General features: G+C 40.8%; 1 protein-coding gene across 1 annotated transcript in view; it reads right to left on the reverse strand.

Moving 5' to 3' along the window:
* Window positions 1-19136, reverse strand: part of ATG2A (autophagy related 2A) — a 2853001-nt gene that overhangs the window by 462907 nt on the left and 2370958 nt on the right. Inside the window, exon 33 of the mRNA XM_044075772.1 lies at window positions 4023-4241. Within this exon, the coding sequence (XP_043931707.1) occupies window positions 4023-4241 (219 nt within the window). The remainder of the gene's footprint in view (window positions 1-4022; window positions 4242-19136) is intronic.

A 19136-nucleotide genomic window follows, 5' to 3' on the forward strand; every position in this document is an offset into this window, starting at 1 on the left:
ATTAAAGACTGTACTAACCCTACTTACAGACTGTTCCTGCATCTATCATCCAGGAAAGCACTTCTGAAGCATATGTTGCAGAACTACAAGATTCAGGAACAGCTTCTTCCCTAATGTCATCAGGCTGCTAAACTGTAGTAACCACTACACTCCACGATGTCCACCTGGGTCAGACGAAACTGTCTCAAATTGTGCATTAACCTGGTTACCAGTCTCATCTAATATGTAGTGCAATATTCACCACGACTGTAACTTATAGGCCATCTAGGGCAGTAGCAATGCAGTAAAATATCTCATTTTTCCGTGCAATACATGTTGCGAATCATAAAATAACCATAATGCAATACTCAATGTTCACAGTGCAATACTCAAATGTCTCTTTCTGTGCAAGGATCAATGCAATGTCTTAACCAAGTACCTGTGCAATACTATAGTCTCATGCAATTAAGTGTTCACTTTGAAAAGTGTCAAAATGTGTTTTTAATTACGTGCAACATTAGTCTGTCTACCTGCATGTCCGTGAAGTAATACCTAGGTGTTATATATGTAAATGTCAGTGAAAATAGTCTACATGTTGTCTGCACATTGAGTTCGGACAGATGGAATTTCGTTCAGTTTTTGCACTTGTGTGATTTCTGAATAACAATAAAGTTTACTTTGACTTGACTTTTGAGAAGTCTGTATGATGCCGAGTAAAGATATAGGGCTTGGAGGTGATCAGCGCAGGAGTTGTATTTACTCCCTATATTCTTTTGGCAAGGAACCTTTTTGGACATTATTTTTGCTGCATGTGTCTGATGAGATACATACCGAAGGCGGCATTATAATCTATGATGTGTATGATGAGGGCCGAGTACAGTGGTATGATGACCTCTCTGAACCTAGACACCATGACCTTGCTTATAAACTGAGAAACATAAAAGAATTTTTGGTTTATCTCCATAATGTTGATGGCCACAACAGCAAATCCACTCCCATGAACTCTGAACTGCGTCTTCACAAAACCTTGGAACACCGATATTTCGAACCACAAAACCTCGCCCCTTTTTTGACCCATGTTAGCACTTGTTTGTAGGTATGGTGCAGTCGGAAATGTTGATTTTTGATGGTTTGTCAGCTTTCTGAGGTTTTGGCAGTACAGGTTTCGTGGAAATGGTTTGGCATTGTGTACGTTCGCCACTATGACCGTCGACATTATGGAGGTACACTGAATTTTCTTACTATTAGAAAATGTTGGTCAAAGGGTAGGTTACTATCTACACGAGTCCCTGACTAATGAATAAAGTTTTAGCGGTGTTTTATTGATGATATCGTTACCTGTGGTGGTCAGCTTCCCAAACAGTACTATAATGCTTTTGTTGGTATTGAGTTTCAAGTCATGGCTTTGGTACCAAGCATTTGTCTGTGTCAGACCTTCCTGAAGGGTGTTATCACCTTGGGGGGATTCAATGACTGCTTCCAGTTTGCAATCATCTGCAAACTCAGTTAGCCAAAAGCCTTTGACAATGGCTTTGCATCCGAGTAGTAGATGCCAAAAAGTGGGCCTTGCATAGAGCCCTGGGGGACTCCACTGGTAACAGGCATCTTTGTTAAGGTGGCCTCAATGATTCTAACCTCCTGGATCCTATCAGTGAGTCAGCTAGCTATCCAGAGTGTTATAAAGGAATTTACACTTAATTCCATACGTTTGTTGGGAATGCCCGGGGGGGGGGGTTGTATCAAATGCTTTAGCCAGATCTAGATAGGTAGTGAGCACTCCCCCCAAAATCCACTGCCTTAGTGGCCTTTTGAAAGAGGTCCACCACATTCAGTAAGCATGACCTTCCTTTGACAAAGACAAACTGAGATGGATCAAGTGTCTGAAGGTCTCCTAGCTCCTTGTTGATAATTTCCATGATAATTATTTCCATGGTTTTGCAAATAAGACTAGTCCGACTAATGCACCTGTAGTTTCTAGGATCTGTTGAAGGTTCTCCTTTATGAAGGGGGATGACCGTTGCAGTTCTATTCAAATGGCACTAAGCTATAGTTAAATAATCATTGCAGGAATCCTGATAAGTCATATTTTAGACTGTTCAGGAGGCATCCTGGAATGTTATCAGGGCCCACTGAGACCGTGTTCTTGGCTTTAGCGAGTGCAACCAGTACATGCTCCCTAATTATAGTTGAAAGGGGGTTATGTTTGAGGGTATTTTTGTGGGATGGTTGAGGATGGTGCAATTGTGGTAAAGCTGGAACTGAATTTGTCCACCAACAGGTTCATTACAAATCCAGGCTCAGTGAATGTAGCACCATTAGCCATCAGTTCAGCACTCTACTGTGTGTTGCCCTTGAGGTTTTTGAAGAAGGCTATATGGTGATCTTTCATTTTGGGATTCTAACTTAACCTCAAAGTTGGCTTTGATTGACCTAATTAGCGCTCTTAGTTGCCTATTTAGTGTTATGAGACAGCTTTTATCTTTATGGGAATTACCATTTCTGAAGCTTGCCATAATGTTTCCTTTTGTTCCATAGTCTGTTTAATGTGGGATACCACAAGGATGGTTTGTTTCTGGGTCTTGTCGTGGGCTTACCTAAAGTTATACAGAGTTTCTGACAGGAATTCAGTATAGGCTGCTGTGTTCTCAGGGTTTTGAGTGGCACTGAATTTTGACAAATTATCATTTAATAAAAGGTAATTTGCACTGGAATAGTTCATAACTGTTACTGGTTTTAATAGGATTACAGAGTTAGACATCACTTCAAAGCACACAGGTTTATGTTCGGACCTTGTCAGGGAGGACAAGACATGAGTAGGGGGTGATTTTGCAGCGTTCTCCCATACTTGTGAGCACAAGATCCAGTATGTTGGAGCCTCTAGTGGGAGCATTCACTATTTGGTCAAGGGTGTTTGTATTTATGAAGTCCAGGAATCTCTGTCTCTGTGTATTTGAGGCTGTACAGGATTCCAGTCTACAGAGGGGTAATTAAAATCTCCCATGAGAAGGGTGTTAGGTTGGATTGTATATGCCTCCATTAGGTCCAAGTATGCATTATGAGCTTCTTGGGACATGGAGGGGATGTATAGCTGGCTAGGATATGGTATGGGATTTTGTCTACGATGACCTTCACATGGAGGAACTCCAAGTCATCCTGTTTGACCATCCTAGAGGTACTGTATGCTTGTTACTAATGTATTTTTTGACACCACCACCTTTAACCCTTGTCTGTACAGCTTCTGGTCTAAACGTGTGGAAGGCACTGAAACCTTGCACTGCTGGGGTATTCTCTGCCCCTTTAAACCATATGCCATTTTTGCACCATCAAAAGTGCATGCTCTACTTTCTGAAAGAGGTACATCCTGTACATGTTATTCTGCCATAGTCAACATGTGATTCATATAGAAGTATACTTCTAAACTGAAAAGCAACCTTAAACAATTGCATAACTGTGCATGATCAGTTACCCTAACAGCCTACTTCTGCCCTCTCTGTTTCATTCACTGTTACCTCTTACTATGCAGAGCACGCAGTTAAAGAAAGCATACATAAAATTTTGAAATATTTTTACACATTTCTGTCAGACAGGGAGGATATCCACCTACCCCAACAGCATTATGGGCTTGGCTAGCAATAGGTGGCAGAAAGAAAAACAGAACAAGAAGGAATGAAGAACTCAATGAGAGTGCTCCTCCTTTAAGGAAAGGCTGGGATTATGTCTGTGTTAAGTCTGGCCTGTATAAGAGACCAGTCCTAACCAATGGACTCTATAGTTGTCTTAAGTAGGACTCAATGAATGGGGTGCTTTATGAAGTTTCCATCACAATCTGCCAACTCTTTGATTACTAGACTCAAATAAGACAGCTGCTAGAAGGAGTGTTCTGGGTTGTGAACATGGTTCAAGGGGAATAAAAGGGTCAATAGTGGAATGGAAGGGGAAGTTAAAATACGCAAAAAGTACTACACAAAAAAGAGGAAGAATTAAAACACAAACATTTTCTTTGTTTTCTTACACCATAATTATTGATTTCAAACAGAACTCACCATGTTTGAATGAGCCCTCCTGGGCATCTTCTCACTGGTGTAGAGATACAGGAACTTGTTGATTTGAGAAGATGCCAGGCGGTCTCTAATTTCAAGCTCTTGAACAATAAAGACCTGTCTCGCAACTGGCTGTTCCACTACTTCAGGTCCTGAATTCTCTGCCAGCTCCTTCTCCACAACTGCATTGGATGTCGGATAGGCCTCATGCTGAAAGCTAACCTGGAACAAAATAAAGTAGTAAGTATACTAAGTGAGCTAAGCAAACAAAAAAGAAGGTCAATTACACTCTAAAGATACTAGAAGTACTGGACAAAAAAATTATACAACCTGGCCTTTAATTGCACTTAACTTTTTTTTGACAGCCACTAAAGTTTATAACTTGATTCATTTGCAGCCTTAACTTTCCAATGATATAGGAGTGAGTTAAAAATTCAAGTGGTGCTTTCATATTCTAAGAGCAATTTCTGACTAGCAAATTTCCTTGAGATACATATCTACACTCTTAATAATGCACATCATCCTACATGTGGTCAGGGTTGGGTCCCATTCCAGTATCAAACCTCATTGAAGACAGTCAAATGAAATCTTAACGACAACTGCTTTTACTGCAACAGCAACAAGAGAAAGTACAAAATGGGGTACTAACTTAAGTTTAAGATTCACAAAACTGTAGCTAAGCATGAGCTGCCCATCCAGGCAAGAATACTTTAAAAAGAGTCCCAAATAAAAGTTATGACGGCCTGGTTCCATAAAGCACTGGGATAAAACCCCAACTGTGAACTAGATGGTCTAGGTTGATGCAGCAGCCAAAGACTAGACAAGCAGATGAGAAGAAGCTGGGAATGAGTGGCTGATGTTGGCTTGCCCATCATGGAAGGAGGGGTGGTCTGACTACTGGAAAAGAATGTGTAACACAAGGAGACGTCCAGTATGTAAATTTGTGATTGGGGTCATATGATGGGTTCACTAAGCTGGTGGAAATAGCCTCTACTGCATATGCACAAAAGCACATGCAAGCAGCTGGGAAGTATTCTGAGACCCACGCTGATGCACGTACAGATACTAGAGACATACAGGAAAAACACCCCTTAGCTTTGTGTCATGAATGATATGAATTTGTAGGTAGGATGCTGCATGTAAATCTGCTATCTGGGAATCAGTCAGGCTTCCATAGTGATCCATCTTGAAGTACTCAGATAGCACTGGTTACAAAGGGGAGGGGTTGAGGTAAGCCACACCCTCAGGCCACCAGAATGCAGCAGTACTGCTCCCTCCTGGTAAAAGAGAAAATCTAAAGCAGACCATGGCGTTAACCACTTTTGTGTGTCATGTTTGCCTATACTATAGCTCCCTCCCAATCAATTTTTGCTTTGTCCAGGGGAAGGACTCCCAGTGGATGGAGAATTAATGGGTTCAATCAAGGGGCCCCAAACAGAAAGCAGATGAAATGGTTGAAGGCTCTTAGGAGAGCAGCTGATGGTTAAGCAGGCATGCAAGCAAAAAACATATTAAAAAAACAAATAAATCAACATTACTATCGAAATTAGACAGACATGTTCTTACTGCATTACTTAATCTATGTAAGGCCCTACATAAAACATTATTTTTTTTCTAGAACACCCTAATTTAAGGAATGTCTGCACACCCATGATGACATATGCTGTGGTATAACAAACCAGCTACATGAGGGTGCATGTCTCCTAAGTCATTAGTGAGGACTGCCCTGGAAATAACAATGAAGATCAAACACATTACCAAACAAGTAATATGCAAGTACAGCATAAAACAGTCTAACTTGCAGGAAACCTCAACAGCCACTACACATACAGGTTGTGAAAGGCCTTCTCTTCCCTACTTTCTGTTTACACACACACACACACACACACACACACACACACACACACGATATTAATGGACTGGTTAAGGGGCAACTCTGGAACCACTTGTGAAAGAAAACATTTGTTCCTTTGATGGCACAGTATCCTTGTAAAAAAGATATGGTGCATTAGAAATAAAGATCTGAAACTCTGGTATCCTATAGAGAGAGAATAGCTACAAGGAAGAACATCTTCCAAGAAAATATGATCAACTCTGTTGAGCAACTTGTCTTAGCCAGGAAGTTTAAATGTCAAAGAAGAAAGGGATGACAGAGGTGCAGCGCACCTTTAAGAAATTAACTACCTGATTCAAAACCAGCTTTCCACAAGGTTTTGATGTCTGGAGAAGAAAAATGCACACACCCTGACCATGCAATGATGGAGGCTTGAGTCATATAGGTATCTAAGGTAGGTCAAGATCGTCTGCAAACTTAGAATCTAGAACAGAAACTGCTGTTAAAAAAAGAATAATTAAAAGGGCATATAAAATACTGCACATTACAACAATCAATCAGAGGGGGTCAGAAAAGATTAGGAAAAGCGACTAGAAAAGCAATTTACAATGAAACCATGGAAGGACTTGTGTATAGCTCCCATGTATGCAAGTCCATGAGGTTTAAGATTTTTGCACAAGTCTCTTTATACCCCAAACAGTCTTCAATTAACTTTTCTTCAGGTAGATTGCAAATATTGGAGGTGTGATTGATTAGGGGAGGGGAGGTAACAGGGAACACTTGGAAGTGTAATGAGTTGGCAAGGTTTAAAAATTCCCTACAGAGCACTCTGTCAGAAGTATATTACTTAAACAAATGGCTGTAACTAAGGAAAAGATTCACTGAGATGGGACACAGGATTCAAATTGCCTAGATATAGTAAGGCCTTGATAAGTTTAATTCTACCGGTTGCCAAAAATGTAATTAGTAAAAAATGGAAATCAAAGTCTAAGCCAACTGTATTTGAAGTAGTGAATATTATAAAGGATAGAACTGGAAGAGGGATCTTTAAGAAAGGGAAGGAGCAAACTACATAGAAATAAATGGAAATTGTGCGAACAACACATGCAGAATACTGTTCAGGAGGAGGAGTGAGGTTTAAGGGAAGGCAGGAATTAAGCAAATTATATAATGTTTGACTGATGACAGTTATAAAGAAAAGTTATGTGGTGTATAATGTATATAAAAAGAAAAAATGTTGATGTGGTTTGTATTAATTTCTGTTAGTGTATGTTTGCCTGTCTGTCCCATATAATTGCTTCCTGGAGATGAACCATATGCACTGGAAATTGCAATGGGGTAGCAACAGAAAAAAAAGGCCTTCCAACAATTTGATTGTGACTTTCCACACTTACGGAGCTAGGATCAAGCATCAATGCTGTCAGCTCATGGTTTATTAATCTTCATCAACATCAACCCCTTTTTTAACCCCATTTTCTACACGGGGTTGGGGTGTCATGTCAACTGTTACCACCTCTCCTGATTCACTGCCACTCTCCTGCCTGCAATGACAGTCATGCCTGACTTTTGCTGGTCTTCTTTCACGCAATCTATCCATCATTTGATGGATGTCATTTTTTCCTCTTGCCTTCTTCCTGTCTCTCGCAAATTTTCTTTGCCAAATCATCTTCTGCTTTCCTGCACATGTGCTCAGACCACCTTAATCTGTTCTATTTGGCCTTTTCTGCAACTGGAGCTACCTAGGTTCTGCTCTGATGTCATCATTCTTTGTCTGTCCCAGAGTGTGCATCCTACCACCCATATCAGGCACTTCACCTCCATCACCTCTAGTTTCCTCAACTGCTCTGACTTCACTGCTGAGGTTTCTGCACCATACATTGGTCACACCACTGTTTTGCACACCGTACTTTTCAACTTCTTTGGAATTCTTCTATCACACACTACAACTGACATTCTGTGTCAGCTGACTACATGTTTTCTGATTCTTTGACCTTGTCATTCAGTCTGTCCTCCTCCTCTACCACCCCCTCCCAGACACTTGAAGCTATTAATCTGTTCCATTTTCCCCTCTACCACAATTTTCAGCTTCTTCTAATTTCTCCGATTTGCTGCCATTTACAACTACCATTTCTGTATTCAGTTTCATCCAATTTGCCTTCAGTTTTGAATTCCATTCCCATATCATTTGCTAAAGTTCCTGTTCAGAGTCTGCTTGTAATGCCACATCATCTACAAACAGCAGCTTTACTGACATGTCCCCTCCCACCCATTTGCTAATGCAGTCCATCACCAGTATTAAGAGTACAGGTCTTAAAGCTGAAGATGAACACCCACCCCCACCGGGAACCCTTTTGAGAGTCCAAACACTATTTGCACTTGTGTTATTGGGTCCATGTGCATAGCCAATAATTCTACCAATGTTTCTAGTACTTTGAACCATTGCAGGACTGCCCGCATCTGTTTTCTCCAAATCTATGAATGCTCAGTTGAATTCCTTCCTCATCTCTAGCTTCTTCTCTGCTACCTGTCTCACTGCAAACATCGGGTTGGTTGTACATCACCCTGATCTGAATCTGAACTCCTCATCTCCCTTCTTACTTTCTACTACTTTGTGTATTTGTTTTATCAATCACCCTCTTCAGCACTTTCATGCAATCCGACAAGAGTTTGATTCTATCATCTCATTCAAGTCTAAACACATTTTTTGTTTTCTTCCAGTTAGTTCCTTATGGCGTCCATATATTTTTGGGGTTTGTGTTCCTTAATAAAGCGAGTCACCAACTGATAAGAGGCGGTATTATAAAGTGCACAGTGTAATTAACAAAACAAGCCTAAGACTGTTAATCTCAAATGTTTTGTAGTAGAGAAATTAACCACTGATTTTGCCTTATTATTCATATTTGCATTCATATTTTCATAACTGAGAGACCTCTGTGTTACTGAGGGGCATACAGTGAAATGCCCTGGTTTGAGAAAAAAAAGTATGTTGTCGATAATGTGAAATTACAATACACTATACTGGAGATATTGGTTATTTGCTAGTAATTATGAAAATATGAAAGATTTCCATATTAACTTAGCATTTTTAAAACTTAGTGACCTACACACTATTACATGACATCAGATGAAGCCTTACATGACACTGAAGAAAGCTAACACTCATATTTGGGTATTCATGGTTATTTGCATTATTATACAAATAATCATAATTCTTCATATTTCTGTAAATATCTTAAGCATGCACACAGAAAAAGGAATGTTTTAATGTTACGCGAGATCTTATGTCTGGCTAACCAAAGGAAACTGACAAAATACATCTACATTGTAAAGTTTTCAAGTTATGACAACTTGCTTGAGAAACTTGAGAGAAAAAATATCATTCTGGGTTTGTATGCATAATAATGCATTATAGCACTAACATAAAGACTGTGCTTGTACTGACTATTATTAATAAAACATTTATGCTTGTACTATTGTAATACCTTTTATTGCACTTAAACTATTCACATTTCTTTGTATTATATTTATTAATTTGATTTCCCTGAAAATCCTTTGGAATGCAACAATGTGTGTAGGCTGCTAGAGGTGTGACATTCCACATCACATAAGTGCTAATGAACTATGCTGCCCACAGTTGTGAATATCCTCTTTGTTCTTGTACACCAATAATAAAATGCTTACTCTCCAGTCATCTGGGATATGTCTTTCTCTCCATACCACAATGAATACCCTCAGGAGCCATTTCTCCCCTAACTCACTCAACACACTGATCAAATAAGATATGACCTTATCTTAGCCTGTTGCCTTCCCCTGACTTCATTTTCCTTCATGCTGTTTTTACTTCTGGGCTTTTCTTCTTCTAGTATCGTAGGCTGTTTATGGGTGGCAATACAGCTTTGGTGTGGTTTCTTCATTCAGAAGATGCTGGAAGTACTCCTTTCATCTGCCTTTGATGTCTTGTGGACTGGTGAGCAGCTTGATACTAGCATCCCTTATGAATGATATCGGATGGCTCTCTATCTTTCTCTATTTGCCTTGCAACCAGGTATAGTTTCTTTGTGTCACTTGCTGAATCACTTTCCAAAAGCTGGTACAGTGCCTCTGATGCCTTGTCCTTTGCCACTGCAACTTCTCTCTTAGCCACTTAGTTAGCCAACCGATATTCCTTCTTAATTTATTTCTTCACTGACTTGACTACTCCCACTGGATAGAAATGTTCCTTTTCAGTGGCAACCTGCAAGCACCGTCTAGTTAACTGATTTGCTGAGTCACACAGTAGAGAAATGAAAGCTGAGTGAATCAAAACCAGGGTTGCAGAAAGCAGTTTGTTAACAGCTCATAACTTTAATTCCCTGCTTTAACTACTAGATATGAGGACCCAACTCTACAGCAGGTTTCCACACTTCTTGAACCATGTGGAAGTCACGTCAGCCAGCAGATAAAGTGCCTGTCTTCATAAACTGCAATGGATTTAGCAGCCAAAAAGGTCGACTCTCCAAACTGTCGATAGGACTGGCCATCACTCAAGAACCTAGCAGCAACAAACCAGCACCATATGAGGTCTGCTCCCCTACTGGATGGGGTTCTCATTCTCAAGTCTGTATCTTCAGTATACAAATGACAATGAAGACTGACAGTCAAGCACAGAAGGTGCATCTGAGTCCATGCTTGGATTTCATGTTGCATCCTCACCAAGAAAGCTAAGCCCAGGAACTCCCAAGGGCATCTGCAAGGGCAAGCATGACCAAGACTAATGCAGATACAAATAAAAGTAATAACTTTTACTGAGGAGGAGTTCTAGAGAACTGCAAACAACTTACAGGCACCCAAAGGAAATGCACCCAAGACAGGACCCACCATCAAGGATGTTTTCAGGGAGTTCCTGGATATAGTCGCCAGTAGTCAATTTCTAATAAGGGAACAGACAGACCTTTCACTTGCAAAGCTTCGGCCACCATGATCAATGAGCCTGGGAAAGAGTCTAAGTGTTGAATAAACCAGAACAGCAACATGTTGGACTGGAAGTGATGCTCAACCACAGTGAATCACAGCAGTGTCCTGTTTGGACTCTAAATTCTAATGTGCATAAAACATGCACCCATGTCCATCTGCACCATCCAGGTGCCTAGCAACAACAGAAGCATGACTGTCAGCATGATAACAATCTGAAACTGGATAAAATGGATGCGCTGGTTGAAGTCAATGAGATCCGGAAAGGGACAGTAATCACTTACTCCCTTCAGGACCAGGAAGAGGTAACAGTAAAACCCCCTACTGTGCATTCAAAAATGGGACAGTCTCTAGAGTCCTTTAAACAGTGGAATATGCATATCTTACATGTTCTGTTCATAAAGAAATATCTCCCAGTGGAGCTCCACTGGGGACAGACAATGAACCCCAAAATGTGTCTTAGCTTGTCCACATCAAGAATTGACTGACCTTTGAGACTGTTTACCAAAACAAAGCAAACTCAAGACAGCCACTGCCTCCATGGTCAGAACAGGAACTTCCAGAAATGAGTTACAACTACAGTGAAGTGCCTGACAGGCTGACATACAGGAGGGGTCAAAACAGTATGACATTTAACAACCTTCCTTGGGTAGCGAGGGTATGTCTTTTTTTATGGTAAGCCAGACAAAGAAGAGCAAACATAGGAAAATGAGGAGGAGGATGATAGAGGCTTTCTACTGAGATGAGAAATCTGCTTCCTCTTCAGGTGATCACTGACCAAGTCATGATCAGGTTGACTGAACAGCACCTCCTCCATCAACTGGGCACCCAGGAGCTTATTCTTCAGCTACTCCATCAAGAAAGACAACTCTAGTTTCTCCGTCAGAGGAGCACACCAGAACTTGTGTTCCTAGCTAAAGCATCAGCACAACCAAAACTACAGTGAGGAAGCAAAATAACTCTTGGAAAAAGCCAATGACAGAGGCTGACAAAGATCCTTCTGAAGTCCAGACTCTGGAAGACCTCAGGCTTATTCAGTGCCATCCTAACAACATAGACTTGAAGTGGAGACAATTGACAAAGTGCTAAGCAATCTGAGACCCAACATGGCAAAAGAGTATATTCATTTGTAAAACATATCCAAAGCCCCACATTCCTTGCCAGGTGACAAAATGTCAAAATACCTGGTGTAAGGGACCCATATTGAACTGAAAAGATCATAAAGGAGTTGGCACTAGACTGCTGAATGAGCTTTTCAACTCATTCAAGTGGAGTTATGCTAAGGCCATCCACCTTTCTATGGGCTGAAATATAAATGCCAGTATATCTCTAAGCCTGTTCTAACGCCATCCTTAATGACTTACTCCAGAGCAGGGATAATGCAGGGTTTCACAGGTTTCTTCCTAACAGACTCTGTCAGATATATCTGGTTCAAGTGAGGAAAGGATGAAGGCCCAATAAATCCTCTCTTGGAGCTCATTCTGTAGTGACATTTGTGAGTGGGAGTGACCTCATCACGGTCTGTCTTGACTACAATGGCCTTAGGATCCCTGACTTATTCTAAGAAGTGGAATGCAATGAAGTATGCAAGGAAGTACTGTGCCCCCTCTGCCAAATACTTACTGGAGTAAACTCCCACAAACTTCTGTGAGAAGATGAACATGTGACTGATCACAGCCAGGTGTCGGAGACTGGGAAATGTCTCAATCTGGTCTGCACTGGTAAAAAGCCTGAATTCCCTAAGTTTGCAATGCCAGAGCTGCAACTCAAGCTCCCAAAAGACAAACATCTGACTGATGTCTACACCCAGACACACAAGCCCTAGCACAGGATGACTTGAACCATCCTAAGCTGAAATTAAGTCCAAGGAACAGTCTCCGTGGTCTTGTGTATCACTAGTCCACAACCCAGTAATTCATAGGACCTTTCTCAAGGAGTAAGACTCTCTGGTCTTGAATTCTAGAAAATGAACTAGAGACAGGATGGCACAAACCCCCCTGGATGTGCTTCCACCATGAACTGGAACCCCAGAACTTTTTCATCCTACAGACAGGCAGAGGGGAAGTGAGGGCTCAGGACCTCACTAACTTGAGGGTGAGTTCACCACCTGCACAGACTTTGGGGGTGGGGGGTTTTGAATTTGGAATGCTGTACTTACCTCTTTGATGGCCAAAAGAGTCCTTCCTTGTGTTTGTCAGGAGGACCCTCTCCATGCACACACCTCTCAAAGTCTTTCAAATTTTTAGATGCAAGCTAGGCCACCACCTTCTCCAATCTTCAACTTCTCAAGAGTGGATTATATATCTGGCACCTATGCCAGGTGTTGATATTCCCTCTTAAAACAAAGAGGCAGTGCTGGTGTGCAACCTGCCTAGTAACTTGACAGCCATAGAGACATTAAATATACTACTGTTTAGACAAGTAAATGCAAGGCATTGTTGACAACAGGAAGGATCAAGGTTCAAACAGTACAAACGGCCAAAATAAACCAGTGCCATGAGCTGCAGAGACATGTCCTAAAAGTAGAACCTTAAAGAAACACCACCAAAATTTGACTGGCAGAAAAAAGTATACCCATCTGGAGCCATCAAGGAGGGTTGGGTTTCAACCAATGTCTACAATATTAAACATGATCAGAACAAATATGGTTCTGCACTTCTAATGACAATTTAGGACAGAACTAGAATGGGATTCAATTTATTCAGCTTAGACACCTAAGTTTAATGTCCATCTCTGATGGCACAGGAAAAAGTTGCATGATCCCTCAGAATATTTAATTCGAAGTTTTTTTCCCATTAACAGGTTAATTTAGTGACTAGCTCAGAAATAAATATGTATACAAACCTGTAGTGCTGGGGAACATTTTGAACACTATACATGCTCTGTACTGAAAAAAAATGTTAAATACATAAAAGGTGTGTTCTGAAGAATGAGGCAGTCCCATCAGCCATGACAATGGTGGTGCTATGACAAAACAGCCTAAGAAGCACTGCAGAAGAGAAAGACAGCTTTAAAAGGAAGAAAGTTCTGAACTCTCCTGCAATAAAAATTAAGAAAACACGAGAACCCACGTCTCATGAACTTGACTATATTCTTAATGCCTTCAAGCTGTAAGACAGAGATGAACATGACACCCACATCCACATACTGGAAAGGTAAAGAATAAAGCCTACAGTAATCATACCAGGTCCAATACTACTGCAAATTATGGTGCTGTCATTGAAGGTGCTATTGTGATCCTAGCAACCAAATAAATTGATAATATGTTGCTCATAAGTTAGCTGAGAAGAATACTTGCTAGCAATTTTCAACAGAGAATAAGTCAGTTATTGAAGACGTGTACCTCAATGAAGATGTCTATTTCACTTTGGAACCTGTAAGATTTTGTTTCTTATTACTGGTAAAGGCTATGAAGCTTTTCTGGGGCAATAAAAGTGTGGAGCAACATTACATCTAGTATGCCAATGTTAGGGGTGAAAGCCTGGCTCTGTGGTTTATTGGAATAAGCCTCAGTCATCACCCAAATGACAGTCTGATCAGCGGTAGTTATCCTAGGTGAAGGAAGAGGTATCTTGCACTTGTCCAATTGTCACCATGCAAGCGGAGGCTTTCACAGCACTGAAACAGCCAGAACTAGAGTTGGGGTCCTGGGAATCACAAGCTGGTGATGTCAGCCCTTACTAGTAAGAGTGTGTGTGTGTATTGAAATAAACACATGAAAGGGAACAATCAGGATGCCCCATAGTGAAACGTGTCCTCATGTCTTCCCACAGAAGGGGTTAGGGTCCTTAGAGAAATGCCTTCACTGCACTGAAGCCAGCACAAAACGTCCTCATGGCTGCCCAGATGACAGTCCCTTTAGTCAGATATCACATCCATGCTGGAAAGCATGGGATAACAAATGAGCTCAAGCAGGAGAGGGGAATCCTGATGGTCAGCAACCATCAAAGTAACTAGGCATATAAAATTATTAGGAAAGAGGAACTGCTGGTTCCAAAAAAGGAACTCTTTGGAAATAGTCTGCATAAGTAAGACTGACTCAGACAAGGTCTACAAATGCTGCAAGCTATACTGTTTAGAACAAAAATGCAACAAAGGGGTTACACAGTAGTGGCAGATTTAAAAAGAAATGATAAAATGACAAAAATCATGGGTGTGTGCAAGTAAAGACATATGCAAATTTTTGTTTACTCTGAGTATAACGCAAAAAAAATCTTTAAAATGAAAAGAAAACCAAGGCAACTGCAACTTTTTTCTGATAGTAAATACAGCCCAAAGGCTACAAAATCCATATTTAGCAAAAGAAACACTGAGAACTTTGCATATTTAGAGAGAGACGTCATAAAACACTTCATGTGCTGCTATATTTACATAGTGGTGGAGTCACTTGGCCACTGTGCTACAGGTGGATTGGAGAAGTTTATTAAGCATCAACATTCTGGAGTAGTGTACCATACAATGATCTTTGTTTACTCTTACTCTGAAAGACTTAGTCCAAGACTTCTGATATGGCATTCAACATTAAATATCCAGAGTTTTCTTCTCCCTCAGAAATTATGGGAGAAGCAGGTGTTGGAGAATGCCAGACAGTTAAATATTTAATTAGAGGTACATAGGGAAGTTAAAGAAGTGAAGGTAAAAATGAGCATGGAGACTGATGAAGAAAGACAATCTGCATCGCAGGAACAAGCTTGAGAAAGAGCTGACAAAAAGGGAGAAATGGCAGAGAGACTCCAGTGAACAGTTGCAGGGCAAGGCCAGACAGTATCTATGACTACAATTTTACTGGTGTAGGTTGAAGTGGCTTTACATGATCACTCATCGGCAATACAACTGCTGGCAATGAGAATGTGGAGATTAAGTCATGAATGGAGGTGGACAAAGCACATCTAGGCTGTGCTAAAGCTCAATGAACCAATATACAGGATCACATTCCAAGGGAGGATGAAAGATTTGTAAGTATCTCAAAGATGGCTAAGGGTGGAGACTGTCAGAAATTTACACCAGATGCTAGCTAGGTGGATGGGGTCCCTTGGCAACCATCTGGTGGAGCTAAGGCAAGGCTCCATCCCATAATTCTGCACGTTCAAACTTTTTTACTTAAGGAGTGGATCTTTGGCAAGTTAGGGAGACCAAAATAGTCACTGGTAGTTAATAACTCAAGGATGTTCTTGGAGCAAGACTCCTCGTTAGAAACAAGATGATGGAAGGCCACCTTCATACCATTAACAAGACAATATGGTCAGAGGGGACTGCAATAAAAGATGATCTACACTGCCCAGATCAGAATTGTTTTTCCTGGGACTGCAAGATCTATTAGTGATCCAGAAAAAATTGCTGCAAAAGTCTACCAACCTTCTGCAAGAAGGCACTAATTCTGTGAGGTCAGGGACAGTGAGCAGTCACAGACTGAACAACATAAAAAGGTGGTGGTGAGAGAAAGACAGGAAGAGTCCTTTCCATTATTCAGGAGGAGGAACGTCTTTAAAGAAAAAATGGATTGCATAAAAGAAGCTTTAGGAAGGCGAGAAACTGTGTATGCTGAATAAGTGCTTCCCTTTCTCTACGGCTTGACTGAGGGAGGGTGTCTCCAATTAAACAGAAGATGGTGCTGTGGAAGTGAGATCCAGTGATTTGACTGAAGCAAACTGAACTGCTCTTGTACACAGTTTGCAATACTTGGCATGTGGGGCTCTAAGCTGTGAACTTTGAAAATTATTATGGGAGTTTTACAAGAAAGATTTATTAGTTACTAATTCATTAGTCCCTTTATGGATGGAGCAGTGGTGCAGTGGTAGCGTTGTCGCCTCACAGCAAGAGGTTCTCCAGTTCGATTCTCATCTGGAGTGCCTTCTGTGCAGATTTTGCATGTCCTCCCTACGTTCATGTGGGTTTTCTACGGGTACTCCGGTTTCCTCCCACTTTTACAAGACATGCATCTGGAGTGTTTCTCCCCGGGCCTCCGCTGAAAATTGGCTTCATTCCAAGTCAGACTTTCCCAGTAAACAAATGTTAAATTAAATAAATAAACAATTTACTTTTGACTAGTGGGGAACACAGAAGTGACAATGGGCTGGTGTTGATTGGTGCAAACAAGGGATGATGACTTCTTCTCAAACGAGCACTGCATGGAGGAGTTAGGGAACTGATAGACTTCAGGGGAATGTCACACTACGGCACGGAACTCATAGCGAGTGAGACAGTAAAAGTATCTATACTTGGATGAGTTGGTGATATTTAATGAACAAGAGGTGGTTCCAGTTAATGGGACATGACGCATAAACTGTACAAGGGTTACTGTGGTGATTTCTAAACCAAAAAAGAAGTTCTTACTGACCAATGAACAGCATTAATTCCCTTAGTAATGCATGCACTTGTCAAATTTTTAAAAGTGAAAGAGCTAAGAACAATCTGTATGCCACTCTCAAACATATGGGCTATTTCAGCATGCCAATAAAATCTTATATTATATAAATATAATATAATATATTATTTATTTATTATTTATTTATTTATTCCAGTTTGATGACCGGGGAAGTCCACTGGGCTCAGAGAGCCCGTTTTCAGTGAAGGCCCGGGGAGAAAAGCTCCAACAATACATAGTTACATGAATAATTACTAAGAAACTTTGCATAACTGACAAACAGGTAGCATTCATAAAGAAACAAACAATTACAATTTTGTTTAGGTGTAAAAAACAGGCAAATGACCTTGAGGCTAGAATTTACAGTATAGTTATATATACATAATACAAATGAGCAAGATTAGCTAGGTGAGAGGTTAACCAGGAGTAAAAGTGGAGTAGACCTTGAGAGGTATAGGGTGAAGATTATAGTTGCAATTCCTGTTTGAGTAAAGGTGAGAATGAAGAAGAGTTTTAAAGTTTCCGAGGTTATCGCAGGTCCTTAGAGTGGAGGGAAGAGCATTCCATTTTTTGGCTAAGGTGAAGGAAAGCAGAAGTTGACCAGCTGGGCGCTTGGGTTTGTGGATGGTGATTAGGTTTTGGTGGGTAGATCTAAGTGTTCTACGGGGAGTATATGGTTGTAGGATATTGGATAGTGCAGAGCACTTGGTAGGGTGGAATAGTAGTCTATAGGCAGTCGTGATTTGGAGAAAGTCAAGTTGGTTATGGAGTTCAAGCCAGTTTAATGAGTGAAGGGAGGAACAGTGATGACAGGAAGATTTGGCTTTGGTAGCAAATCTGGAGATTTTATTGTAACATATTTCTAGTTTGGAGGATAAATTAGTAAGTAGAGGGGCACCATACAGTAGAGAGGGAAGGAGATAAGAAGTGGCGAGAGTTAGTCTGGTGGCAGGAGAGAGGAAGTGGTTGTTTCTATAAAGTAGGCCGAGTTTTATGTGGGTTTTCTTTATGTTTAGCTGGACATGAGTATTAAATTTTAGGTGTTCATCAATAGTTACACCAAGAAGTTTGGCGGAGGGAACGACCTCTAAAACGGAGTTGTTATGGCTGATTATTTGGAATGAGTTTTTATCAGTAGGGGAGGACTTAGAAGGAGAGAATAGAAGGATTTTAGTTTTGTTATCATTTAATGAGAGGTGATTTTGGAGCATCTAGTTTTCGGTAGTAGAGAAGACTGTTTGTGTCAGTAGTTGGAGATCTGTTAAGTTGGAGGTGCCGCAGATCAAAGTAGAATCGTCAGCATATTGAACAATTTTAGTATTAGGTATGGCCTTGTAAAAGTCGTTAATAAAGATGTTGAATAGAATTGGGCAAAGTATGGATCCTTGGGGTACTCCAGTGGGGGTAGGATGGAAGGTGGAGGTGCCCTGGCCCCATTTGACAGCCTGGGACCTGTCGGAAAGATAGCTGGAAAATCAGGAGAGAGTTTTGTGGGAGAGACTGAGATTAGACAGATGATTTAGAAGGTGGGTGTGGGAGATAGTATCAAAAGCTTTAGATAAGTCCAACAGAACTGAGGATACTAAATTACCGGAGTCACGGGCTAAATTGACAGTATGTATGAAGGAAAGAAGGGCGTTGTTGGTACTATGTCCTGGGCGGAAGCCGTGTTGGGTAGGATAGAGTAGCTGGTGTTTAGTAAGGAATGGCAAGAGCTGAAGGTGGATGCATTTTTCAAGGAGTTTAGAGAGAGGGAAAGGATGGCTATGGGGCAGAAATTAGATACGTTACAGTTTTTGCCACCCTTGTGAAGTGGAAAAATATATGCAGAGTGCCATAGTTTGGGTACATAGGATTCAAGTAGGGATCTATTGATCAGGATGCTAATAGAGATAGCAATACCATCGGAGGCTATTTTGAAGAAGGAGGAGGGAATGTTGTCGGGGGCATTGGAGCAAGGCTTAAGTTT

The sequence above is a fragment of the Protopterus annectens genome, chromosome 6.part1 (assembly GCF_019279795.1).
Source record: "Protopterus annectens isolate FY-2018-M chromosome 6.part1, PAN1.0, whole genome shotgun sequence".
NCBI classification, from domain to species: Eukaryota; Metazoa; Chordata; order Ceratodontiformes; family Protopteridae; genus Protopterus; species Protopterus annectens.